Source organism: Acipenser ruthenus, chromosome 20 (assembly GCF_902713425.1).
Source record: "Acipenser ruthenus chromosome 20, fAciRut3.2 maternal haplotype, whole genome shotgun sequence".
NCBI lineage: Eukaryota > Metazoa > Chordata > Actinopteri > Acipenseriformes > Acipenseridae > Acipenser > Acipenser ruthenus.
Genome location: NC_081208.1, coordinates 16,330,220 through 16,343,504, shown reverse-complemented (window position 1 = coordinate 16,343,504; position 13,285 = coordinate 16,330,220). Strand labels below are relative to the sequence as shown.

Here is a 13,285-nt window from a genome sequence, read left to right as displayed (position 1 = left end):
AGGGTGAGTTAGTAGGGGTTGCAGTGGGTGTAGGAGTTGGAGCGGGAGGGGGTGCGGGGGAGGGAGAGGTGTTAAAGAGTTTGCGGATATCTGAAATTTTAGAAGAGAAGAAGGAGGCAAAGTCATCAGGGGAGATAGAGGAGGGAGGAGAAGGTAGAGAATAGTTTACGTGGGTTGTTAGTGGAGGCTTGGATTACAGATTGGAAATAAGCACATTTAGCAGAGGAGAGAGTAGAGGAGAAGGAGGAGAGGAGAGTGCGGTAAAGGTCTAGGGCAGCAGGGAGTTTGGTTCTCTTCCATTTCTTTTCAGCAGATCGCAGTGTGATTCTTGCCGTGCGGAGCGCAGAGGAGAGCCAGGGATGGGGAGGGGAGGGGCGAGCAGGACGGGAGGTGAGGGGACAGAGGGAGTCGAGGGAGGAGGTGAGTGAGGAGAAGAGGGTGGAGGTAGCAGAGTCTACGGAGAGTTGTGAAAAGGAGTCGATAGGAGGGAGGTGAGAGAGAGCAGTGGAGGCAAGGACAGAGGGGGAGATAGAGCGGAGGTTACGGCGAGAGGTGACAGTGGGGGTAGGAGGAGCAGGGAGAGGGGGGAGAGACAGAGAAAAAGAGATGAAATAGTGATCAGAGAGGTCCAGGGGGGTGACAGAGAGGGTGGAGGGGCAGCAGGCCCTGGAGAAGGTGAGGTCCAGTTGACGGCCAGCTTTGTGGGTAGGAGGGGACGGAGAGAGACAGAAGTCGAAGGAGTGCAGGAGAGGGAGGAATCCAGCAGAGTGGCTGGGGTTGGAGAGATGGATGTTGAAGTCACCCAACAGGACAGTCGGGGTAGACAGGGAGGGGAGGGAGGAGAGTAGATAGTCGAGTTCATCCAGAAAGTGAGTGAGAGGCCCAGGGGGGAGGTACAGAACAATATATATATCTCATTGAAAGATTGCAAACTGGAGCAGTTTTATTTTTTTAGTTTTCCATCCGTATTGAAGCTACAAACTGCTTTTCAAAAGCTATTCATGACTGAAAAAATGCACTACCTTACAACAAATTGTCAACACGTTTTGAGACTGCATTGAAGCTACAAACTTCATTTTAAGTCAGTTTTTGACAAACTGTCCTTCGGCAAAGAAACGCAAGTCAACTACAGTAGATAAACCAATATTACATCCTCCTCAATCTGACAATATTCAGCTGCATTTCTGAACAGTTTTAAGAAGCAGTTCATTCATTACATTTAGTTTGAAACAGATGCAATGTAATATTCCCTGAGAAGGGTCAAAGAACATTGTGTGTTTTTTCTTTCTATGAAATCAGAGGCAGAATAATTATTAACTGCAGACTGCACCAGTAGTAATTTAACATAATAATATTTGATATGCACATTATGGAATGTTCATAAACTGTCTTACAGCACTTAAAAGACATCCTTTATAACAGTCATTAAAGTTTTGTGAGCAGGTCACCATATCTCATTTTTGAAAAACATGTTCGTCCCATGAAAAGCACTGTGACAGTACAACCCCAGTGGAAAAGTCTTTAAGTGTGCATGATGATGCATGAAAAAGATGTGCAGTACAGGACTTTCTGTAAACTGTGAGCCTCAGAGGCGGTCAGGTGGTCAGTAGATTGGGTAGCTAGCAGTAGTTCAGTCTCTGTGGTAGAGATGTATGTTTACTGTTTAAAAAGCAATGTAGCTCTCACTCTGAACTGTACAGTGATTTGCTCAGAGAAGGAGGCTGTGATGGGGTGTATAGACACCGCACACTCCATGGCCCTGTTTCACTGTAAATATTGCACACCGTCACACCGAATGCTTTTGTTTGTTTTTATCCCCTAGTGGAGATGCATAGTGATAGCAGACTTCTCAATCACTAGATTCCTGTCTCCAGCAATATGTATCCCTAGCTTTGGTTCCTTTGCACACACATTAAATACCCTCAGTCATATTTTCAATCAGTAGTCTTTTGGGAGCCTATTGCATCTCTGCAGAAATGATCAAACCCCTGTGCACTGCATATATCCTAAAGTGAAGGTAATTGTGCAGAATCACTAGATTAGTGGGTCATGTACATAGCAGGTGTTTCCAGTTTGCAGTCCTACCCACTGCACTGTGTTATCAAGTCCAAACTATATGAGCACAGCACTCATAAAACAGCTCTGTGTTTGATACAGGGCTGTGAAGTGGGTTTGAACATGGCAGCAGTGCCCAGTATAGACAATGAAGAGGGGCTGCAAATTTTATATTTCCTTTTTTTGTTGTTGTTGTTGTCAAATTTAACCCTTGCAGAACTGCAGAGTGCTCTAGTAGTAACTAAACCAACATACTAATATTTCCTGCATACTGATTTATTTTTAGTATAAGACATTTAATGTTCTTGTCAATCTGCTGCCGTCAGCCCGCCGCCCTTTTTACAAAACGTTAAGGACTCTTTTATAAAGCCCATTTTGAGTAAATAAATCAACTTTGCAGTTCATGAAACCTTTTCCTACTGCTTTAGAGATGGTTTATTTGTTTATTCTCATGTGTCAAAGCTCTGTTTAATATATAAGAGAATGCTTAGGGGAAAACAGAAGACAAGAGAAAGAGAAATGGGGGAACCCATGCTAACTTGAAGATTGGTGTCTGTGTGTCTCTCTACTTACCCCCATGTTGCGCTCCTGCTCTCCTGCTTGGCGGCTGCTTGATGTCCATGTTTTCAAAATCATGATCCAATTCAAAGCTGTCCATCTCCATAGCAAGTGCTGTCTGAGAAGAGCCAGATACATGTCTGAACTGAAGAGGAAGTTCTCACTTCTATATTAACAGTGCAGACTCTGCAGGGGTGGGCAGGGGCTAGAGGATTTGGGGATTCATACTTCACTCTGTGGCTCAGTTTAAATGCTGTCCATCTCTATAGATATAGTGCTGCATGAGGAGTCAGCTACAGAGGACTCAGATAGGGGTTTAAAGGTATTGTAACAGGACAATATTGGGTGTGTGACTGTTCACTTACTCTCAGGGAGATGGAACAAGCAGACTTTTGATATTTGTTGACATTTGCAGGAAAAAGTTAAAGTATAGCTCAAGACTTCCTTCCTCTTATTTCTGAGACCAATGTATACATACATTGCTTTTGTCTGTGGCTATGGGGTGAGATCAGCTTTATTGTGTGTGGAGCCAGGGCATTAACCTAGCAACTGGTGACACCAAATAATCAAATGTGATGCTAATATAAATAGGGGCTGGTTCATACTTGTGGGAGGCCTGCTGTGCCTCCCACAAGTATAGACAAAAATAAAGGAAGAGAGAGTTGGTGGTTTGAAGCAATGTTGATGGCAGTTATAATAAGAGAGTTTATACCATTAAAACAAGCATTAAAACACAAATATGCACATCTATGTTTGTAATTTTTTAATAAAGCTAATACAAAGTAAGCAGATGGATTGGAAATCATTGGTTAGCTCTGTATTAAAATGTAAAGTTCACAGTATGAGACCTGATTTCACCTGAGTGTGTGTGTGTGGAACAATGTAGTAAACACACACCAGGGAATTATACTATATGTGAATAGGATTGTGGGAACAACTCCTCTAACAGTAATGAAACTTAGTCAGGACATTCTTTAGCACAAGTTATTGAGATGATCACAATCTGGGTGTGTGTGGAGTTGCTGTTTCTCATTATATGCCTCAGTTCCATTAGTCCCTGTGTATTCTGTGGATGAAGGTCGTGGTGATCTGCTTTCTTTCTCTTTCATGACTCTGATCCTGTAGCTCTGATTGTGTATTGATAGTCGTGGCGGGGGCCGCACTGTAGGTTTGATATTCAGAATCAGGGTGTTTCAGTCCTGTTTGGGGTCTAGCGATAACCAGCGGGGATCGCTGAGATAGTTTCACAAACCCTTCTGACTGGCACAGAGCACAGTGTATCACCCCAGCTCTGCAGGGAAGCTGCTCTGTAATCGATGACAGCACAGTCTGCATTAGAATAATATACTGGACAATCAAACTTAGTGTCATTTGGTTCACCCTCTTTCCAATACCTGAAATAGATTAATATTTAATTAATACCTTGACATGATATACCATACAGCGAGTGAACTGGGACCAGTGCCCTTGACTGTTTTCAAATGGACAGACAGCGGGCTAGTTCAGCAGCCTCTCATTCATGCCTTTCACCTTCCTCTGGAGGAGGCCTGGGTTCCAGTCTTTTCACTTTCTGAACACTGGGACTGGAGCCTTCAATTCAGAACGAGGTGGCACAGGAATTCACATTGAAACATTTAAATGAATGTGGCAGGCCTGCCCCTGTAAAGAATACGTGACCTCATCAGAGAGTCCAATCCAAAAGAAATCTCTGATTCGTCTCACCTGGCTCTGTATGAACTCCTAAACAAACCACAACCACAACCACAGTCAGCTGGACTCATCCCTGATATAGTTTAGATTCCAGTGTAAACCCAATAAGGTTTTCAATTGGACTCCACCCAGTTCTGTGGACAGGCTTTACAAACTCGCTCTGCACAATGAGAGAAAGGAGGAGTGGTTGAACAATTCTAGACATCTGAGACACGAAGAAACACATTGGTTTTAAAATAGGCATTCCAGTCAGCAAAGACCCCCTCCTCACATGTGTGTGTTGTGTGCAGTACTCATGGTAGACTGAGAGAAATATAATATAATATAATGGTATTTACAAATCTACTCATAAAATCATTTCCCACTAAATATTATGGGCTTTTGTCTTTTACACCTTCTGGGATCGATGTGCAAACATGTGGGGAAAGGAACGATGCAGCATCAGTGCAGATTGTTATAAAAACACATTCCAAACATTATAAGATGTCCGAGCATAGTCATTGACGAGCTGTGGTGTGATTTACATGTTAGACAGGCTCTGTTCTTTCTATCAGAAACCCAAGAGCCACAAGATGAAATAAAAAGGCCACCAAGCAAGATGGCAGCCATTTAGACTGAGCAATACAGAAACATTACTTCATAACAAAATATAAATATTAGAACAAGACTGTGAGCAATTCAGCCTGATTGCAAACATCACACAAAGGTACCGGAGGGGTTACAATGGCACATGCATCTGTATGTGCTTTAAATGCAGAGCTCCGGTGGCTTTGCTGTTTGAACTCCTCAGAGATCTCACCCGCTGTGCTGTTGGAGGCTGCTTGCTGTTGCTGGCGACTTGGAGCTTCTCCAAACTTCACTGTAGCGTAGGTGACATCATCTTCCTTTCCTGTTTGTGACGATAAAGGAGAAGAAACAAAGAGCCCACCAGTTTACTAAATGGATCTCTATAAAATGTTTTCTCTAACATTGTACTTGACAACTGGCTATAGAATCCTGGCTTTAATATAACACAACTTTAAACTGAGAATTGAAGATGCCCTTCATCGATAAACACAGATGATTGTGTATCTGTTAATGAAAAGGACAAACTGACAAGCAGTACAGATATCTGTATTACAGCAAAGAGGAACAAGAGCAACAACACTGCAATGCTTTTTGTCTGGTCAAGTAAAGTTGTAGTGCCTGTCTGTCTGTCTGCCTGTCTGCATTGGCATTTAAGATGTAATTTGAGAAGGGTATCAGTATACATTGGTCCCATTCTACCTACGTCAGCCTCCCCCTTTTGTAGCTGCTCTATACATGTGCTACCATTGTCCCTCAGTATAATACAGAACCATTGCATTGAATTATAGCAAAGAAGCAGAGTGACAACACAATACAGTTGTGCCTCATTATAGTCTGTGAAAGAGTTTGAAACTTGCACTAAAAGTATGAATTGAAAAATAAAATAAATGAGACATGACTGCAACACAAGAAGGATGTCCTCAATCCACCGCAGTGGCTTCTTATTTCCTCATTGGGACCCAGGTGCACCAATATTATGAAACTATAAAGGCAGCCACAAAATGTGCAAGTACCAAAGACACCATGGCAGGCATTTCCACAGAGTCCACTCTCACCTGTGCTGGTTCCATCAGCTGCTCGCTTTCCTTTCTTCTTTTGAGAAAACCTCACAGAGGAGTAGAGAACGTCACCGGACATCTTCCTGAGTGTGTGGTGTGTCGAGTAGTGTAGATAGCGGATAGGCACAGTCTGTTTGAAGCTGCTTGGAAGTAAAGGGTTTCACTTCCCCATTCAGCAATGCTCAGCTATATTAAAATGGGTGTGAAAACCCTAAACTAACACAGCTCTGACCAAGACACTGTTTCTTTGAAATGGCGATGTTCTGTGGACTGAGGGGGGGCTGCTGTAACGATATGTGCAAAGTGATCTGTAGCTGCAAAAGTGGGACTTTAGCGGCCACAAAAAATGCGCCTTATGTAAAGAATGGTTTTCACCTGCCGTTCTGCACCCGCTATCAAATTAGCACTTTGCCATCATTAATTAAATGATATTGAAATGTATTCAAATGAAGAAAAGAGCATGGAATTGGGCAGGGATCTGGAATACTAAGCAGGCACAAACATTATAATAGATGTAAGGATTTTGCTTTGACTTAGGCAATTGCTGACCCTCCAAAAACTTTGCATCTCCACTTACAAGGTGTAAACCATTGGAGAAACAAGTAATTAAGCGCTGTATAAAACCACACACATTCATAGACCTGTCTTGGGCCTCAGGATGGCTGCTGTGGTATACTTCCTGATGTGGCGATGCTTGGCTCTTATTGAGGACAACCAGGAAAACCTTCAGAGGAGAAGGGCAGGACGGATTGATGCGGTGGTAAGGCGTTATCGTCTCACTCTGCAGGTCATCCTAGACCTATTAGCTGAATTGATTTCTGTGCTTCACTAATCTCATATAGTGCCTACTGCTCTCTGTGCTCCTAACTCCCCTCACCTCACCTCTGGTCTGTAAATATCCTGATACACAGGCAGCGCTGATTGAGACCCTCATTATCATAATTGCAGATCATTATTTGCGCGTGTTGAGTAATTTCCATTGCTCTTAAGCTTACATAGCCTGCAGTGCAAAATAATTGCCTGGCACCTAGGCAATTTGGATTTTGCAGGCGCAATTGATTGCACTACGCCTATTCTTACATCAGCCCCAGGAAGTTAAAAAGCTCAGGGGGTGCTATATAAAAGCTTCCTGTTCTGCACAACTTAACATAGCTAGTGTGTGTCTGCATTGCTACTGAAGATCACATGGGAAGGGTATAGTTAGCAAACTGTTATCCCATTCTACCAATAGCAGCCTCATCCCATTGTAGCTGCCCTGTAATTGTTAGCATTGCTCCTCAGTCTAATACAGAGCCACTGTTGTATTGCAGCTAAAGATTGTTATTGTGTCAGGTGCGTTGGTTTTTCTATCAATGTGGCCCTTCTGGCTGAATACCATTCAAATGTTATATTTCATTTTAAACTGTTTAAAGGCAAAACCATAACAAAACATAGAATAATAGTGTGCATACTCTGAGCAAATTGTATTTAAAGTTGTGGAGCACGTGCCCCCTCTGCCCTATGGGTTAGGCCCTATGATTGTATCGAATATTTCAACTGAAAGATTACCTACCCTGATAACTCATTTAAAGGTTCCAGTGTCTTATACAGCACTGTAGATACAAAACTCTGCTTCATCAGAAACAGTGCAGACAGTGCTGGCTCTCCAGTTTGTTTGCATTCCCTCAGGTAGTTTTAGCTGCAGGCAGGCACACAAGCTTCCTCCCTCTTTGAAGCTTTCTGTCACTCTTTCTGTCGCTCTCATGTGAACTATACAGACAGACAGACAGCCATCCTCCTTCTATGTCCTGCAGCAGCAGGGGGGTATGATAGGAACTCTGCATATACAGGGAGCTCTGCTTCTTTTTCATGATACTGAAAGCTATGATTGTAGAATATTTTAACCTCTGGTTATTTCCATGGTACAGACCATACACTCTTCAATATCCAATCTTGTCCAGTACAAAGGAATCGTTGTCAAGCCATGTCAGATTGCTTCAAGTGTTCAAACCTTAGTGTATATATGCCATTCCTTTTGCATTCGGCTTCGTTGTTGTTTTGGTTTCTTCTTTCTAGGTGTTGTGTCGCTACAGAAACGTCTGAAACATAGATCTCAAACTGAGACCTGCCTTCTTAGGGGGAGTGATGCACAGATCTGGTGAGTGGGGGAGGGAGAGAAGGAAGGGGAGAAAATAAGTGGAGAGATGTGAGACGAGAAGGAGTCAGAGATAGGGAATGATAGAGGGATGGAGAAGAGAGAAGGGGGAGACGATGGGTGGATGGGACGAGGTGGGGGGTAGAGGTAGATGGACAGGGGAGAAACTTGGTAAGGACATTCTTTATGAGAAGTTTTTGAGAGTATCAGAATCTGGGGGTACCTGAAGGCATCTGTCTCCGTATGTCACAGGGATGGGAATAAGACTTATTAAACTAGGAAAACCAGGAGTGGGTCACACTGCTATGAATTGGGGTTCTCATTTCCATCTCTGATGTCACACAGTGCTTACAGTGCATGTAGTGCTCATGGTGATCCACTTTCTCTTTGTGATCCTGATGGCTCTGATTGTGTGGCAGGGGATGAATGTCTCCTGCGCAGGGTCTCTGTCTGTATGCTTCTCTGTATGTTTCAGGTAACAAGCCCTCAGGATTGGTCCCCAATAAGCCCCTGTACATGACGAAGGACCTGCAGAGACTCGCCTCCTACTGCAAAGTGCTGATCCAGCCTCCCAGCAACCCCTTCGAAGCCGTGTTTGAGAAAGGTCAGTCTGTCTGTCTGTGTGCACTTGCAGACACTAAATGGACCGACTGGCCCACACAGTTATTACAGTAAGAAAAGCTAGCCATGTGGAGCAGGTGTGATGGCTTGGCGTCTCAGCCCCATTGAATTGAATAGAGAGGCAAAGAGCTGGACATGAACCGCTAACTTCATGGTAGTGTTGAGTGGAGTTCTCTTTCCTATAGACCTCTATACAGCTCTGCAGTGTTGAGTGGAGTTCTCTTTCCTATAGACCTCTATACAGCTCTGTAGTGTTGAGTGGAGTTCTCTTTCCTATAGACCTCTATACATCTCTGCAGTGTTGAGTGGAGTTCTCTTTCCTATAGACCTCTATACAGCTCTGTAGTGTTGAGTGGAGTTCTCTTTCCTATAGACCTCTATACAGCTCTGTAGTGTTGAGTGGAGTTCTCTTTCCTATAGACCTCTATACATCTCTGCAGTGTTGAGTGGAGTTCTCTTTCCTATAGACCTCTATACAGCTCTGCAGTGTTGAGTGGAGTTCTCTTTCCTATAGACCTCTATACAGCTCTGTAGTGTTGAGTGGAGTTCTCTTTCCTATAGACCTCTATACAGCTCTGCAGTGTTGAGTGGAGTTCTCTTTCCTATAGACCTCTATACAGCTCTGCAGTGTTGAGTGGAGTTCTCTTTCCTATAGACCTCTATACAGCTCTGCAGTGTTGAGTGGAGTTCTCTTTCCTATAGACCTCTATACAGCTCTGTAGTGTTGAGTGGAGTTCTCTTTCCTATAGACCTCTATACAGCTCTGTAGTGTTAACAGTTAAATACAAATAGAATAAAAAAATAATTAACAATAAAAAAAAATTATTAATTAACTCAAATAATATACAATCTTGCCTATTCCCCACAGAATCACTACCCAAATACAGCACTGATAGGTCTACAGAGTTAAATGAAAATACAAATAGAATAAAAAATAATAATAATCAACTCAAATGATATAGAAACCAAGAGTTTAATCAAACTGCTGAAGAATATTGTACTAATAAGACATTACACTGAAACCTGCATCTCATGATCTTGTTCAATTTGACTCTACAATCTGGCTGAATATTTATCACATTCTTCCAGAGTTTGGCCTTTTGTGTTTGCAATCTGCTTTATCAGTAACAATGCAAGCTTTCTGGCTTGTGAACTAAACAGACAGCCAGCCATTCACTTGCTGCTCCCTGCAGCAGCAGGGGGGTATGATAGGAACGCTGTATATACAGGGAGCATTATGAGGTAACAACCTTAAATATGAGAAAAGACAGAAGGCTTAATATTCAATACAGTGCCTACAGCTCCCATCATCCTCTGCCCCAGTAGTACCAGTGAGGGATGATGGGAACTGTAGTCACAATGGAGTGAGCCACAATATTCAAGATCTATAAAATGATCATTGTCTCCCTTGTAAAAGTGTGTGGTATACCAGGGTAAAAGCACAGCATAATATAAAGCATGTTTCAAGCACAGCACAATCATGGTAAAGCAAAGGCGAGCAGGTGAAGCACAGATATGTATTGTAAAGTGTTGTAAAAACAATGGTTAACCAGCACAGGAAACGGCAAAATGACTTTTATAATGGGTAGCTGTGCAGTGAAGGGATATAAAATGATAATACTAATCTGCTGAAGTAGTTGTTTCAGTGGGATGCTCTATTGTAGCTCAGAGCAGAGCCCTCATACAGTTTAGACATGATCAGCTGGACAGCACGTATACTGTCTGGATCCTGTGTGACTGTTAGTCATCCCTCTGTGAGCCACTAGAGGGAGACAAACTCAAAAGAAACAGACGAACTCTTTCATGAGAATTATAGTGAATTTAAGAAAAGTAACTCTAGTTAACAGATACATCTTACAGATCTTAAACAACCCGTACGTGTGCACTGAAGAGAGCACTAACACACACACCGCTTGTTTCTGAAGATGATTTTTATTTCAGAGATTTTCATCCCTGACTTCAATAGGCAATCATGAAGACCTAAATGATGTGCAATCAGCATGCATTGAATCCACATGGCTGCCATTCACAATCTTGTTTTACACACGTGATGATCGTGTGTTATTTAGACAGTGGGAGTAGTCAAGTAGACCATTCTTAATGTTTCAGTTGCAATTCTGCACTCAAGGCCAGACTTCATTCAGTACAAACCACCACCAGCTCATTGTTATCTCTGCTTTTTCATAATGTGGAATCAAACGGTTAATATGGTAATGTTGGGGGATGACCTGCATGCTTGTCTAGCTGAACTGAGTTTCTTCTATTCTTTCTAGTCTATCTTTGTGTTTCAGTAACCTTAGTTTCATTTTTTCCTGATTATCATCTTATTAGGCTATCACTGCCTTAGTTTCACAAATCCTTTTAAATTGTTTTTTGCATGAAGAATCAAACCAGGTCTCTTTGGAATTCCTCTTTGGGTGTAGTTGTGCACAGTCTTCACCAGACGAGTCCTCTCCATTATAGTCATCAGGCTCTTTACCTTTATCATGTGTCCTTGTGGCCCAGAATCTGAAAGAGATGAGGAGCAATGCCAGTCAGTATCACAGCACTAAACTGGACATGCTCACTGTTTCACTGCAACACTTAATCAGCACTTCATGAAAGTGATTTTTTTGGGGTTTTTTTTATATATATTTGACATTAAAGATACAGCCCTAGACTGTTACTAGTTTCTTAAACAAATATAAAAATACAATTGAATCAAAAAGCTTAGAGCTTTGTGAATAGGACCCAGTTTCACTGCAGCACTTAATCAATGCTGTTTGCTTTTTAAAAGTTCCCCACAGTAAACCTGCACTGTCATGTTGCAGTTTTCCCATGGTTATGCTATGCATTAACTATACTTTACCAAGGCTTGCCATGATTTTTAATATGCTCATGTTAGGGGACACTAAGGAGGGCAGTTTGTTGAATTAAAGGAAGCACACTGTGTTAATATAATAGAATAATAATAATTATTTTGTATAGCGCCTAAATGCAAGCATCTCAAAGCGCAGTATAGTTTAGAACAATAACACTAAAAACAACAAAACCAAGTACAAACAACAAATGCACAGCATACTGTTAAAAATAAAACGTACTATAAAATAAAACATTGCACAGTGAAGCCTAACCATGATGAAATGCCTGTACATAGATATGCGTGTAGTTATTTTTTAAAAGCATCAACAGTATTAGCGTCCTTGATCACCTGCGGAAGTTTATTCCAAAGCCTAGACACATAACAGCAAAAAGCCCCGTCGCCCACAGAACGAAGCTTAGCCTCCGGAATCCTTGACAAGCCCCGATTCGAAGGTTACTAGTGGGAAGGTACCTCGTTAACAATTCAGAAATGTAATCTGGGGCCAAACCATTTAGAGCCTTATAAGTTAGCAGTAACATTTTAAAATCAATCCTGCTCTTAAGCGGCAACCAATGCAGAGAGTTTTTAAGTCAATTTACCATTTCTTTATGTTTCTTAAAATCAATAAAAACACCAGCTGCCCAAGCATTTGCTTTCTTCGATTTCATTAAGTTGTTGACTTGTTAAATCTTTGTCTCCTTGCTTTGTATTTTTTCTTACAATTCTAGCCACTTGTCCACTGTCAAGCCTTCGAAAAGATCAAATATGACGAAAGGAATGACACTCTTTTTTTAAAAAAAACTTTAAAAACTCCTCTCACAACAATGTGTGTATTTATTGCGAGTTGACTATGTTGTGTGTTGATAATTTATTAATTGAACTGTGCTTCAGCAAAAATATGTTCGCCGTGTATTGTACAGTATAACTGTACGGTAAACAAAAAATCCTCAACAGCCAATCAGCGTGCAGCATCCAAACGTTCTTTTTATAAATAAAGATTATAGCTGGAGATTCGGAGCTCCAACTGTGCTGGTACCTCATGGGTGTAGATTATTAATTCACACAAATCTGCTGTAATTAGCAATTTAAAAATAAAACAATGTTTTTTACCCTCTCGTTAAATTCATGTTATGAAAAGTAAACTAGAACGATTCTTAAAACTTTAAAATAACTTTGCTCACAGAAACAGGCCCTCCCGTCGCATTGAAACAAATACAGCGAAGTCTACGGTTATTCTTAGTATTATAGTTTGTTGGTTGTTTTTATGTGCTTATTTTTCAGTCAGCTATACTGTTTATTGTGTGGTCCGCCAAGATTGAAAAGAAAAAAATTCATATGAGTGCGAATAAAAAAGTTTGAGAACCACTGCTTTAGAACACGGTTTATCCTATTAATCCTCAGCAGTGATTTCAGAATGAGATTGAAGCTCGTACTTTGCCTTGTCATTGAGACGAGTGCCGTCCACCCAGAGCCAGGTTCCTTCAGTAACAGCGTCAGTCAGGCCGATCCAGTGGGATTGCTCTTCTTCGTTGCTTATTTTAGCCTCATGTGTGATGTTCCAGACCTTCTCAGATAGGAATCTCTGAACAGTAAACAAACCTCTATCAGTTGAGCTGTGTCTTTGCCGTTGGTCTGTCATCTAGTGCAAGTGTTTGAATGTGAAAGCTCAGTTATATATTAACAATGTTTGCTTCAGGGTGAAAGAACTATTCTGCACATTGTTATCATACATCCTACTTC

General features: G+C 41.7%; 1 protein-coding gene across 4 annotated transcripts in view; it reads right to left on the bottom strand.

Annotated features, from left to right (window-relative positions):
• Nucleotides 1-9,525: 9,525 nt before the first annotated feature.
• Nucleotides 9,526-13,285, bottom strand: part of LOC131698935 (C-type lectin domain family 4 member E-like) — a 49,242-nt gene continuing 45,482 nt past the window's right edge. For 2 of the 4 annotated variants that reach the window (XM_058994007.1, XM_058994006.1), the window contains exons 6-7: nt 12,979-13,127; nt 9,526-11,211 (exon numbers count right to left, since the gene is read on the bottom strand). In XM_058994007.1, coding sequence (XP_058849990.1) covers nt 11,031-11,211; nt 12,979-13,127 — 330 coding nt within the window. In that variant the 3' untranslated portion in view covers nt 9,526-11,030. The remainder of the gene's footprint in view (nt 11,212-12,978; nt 13,128-13,285) is intronic. The other 2 variants (XM_058994004.1, XM_058994008.1) reach the window with 1 other exon arrangement.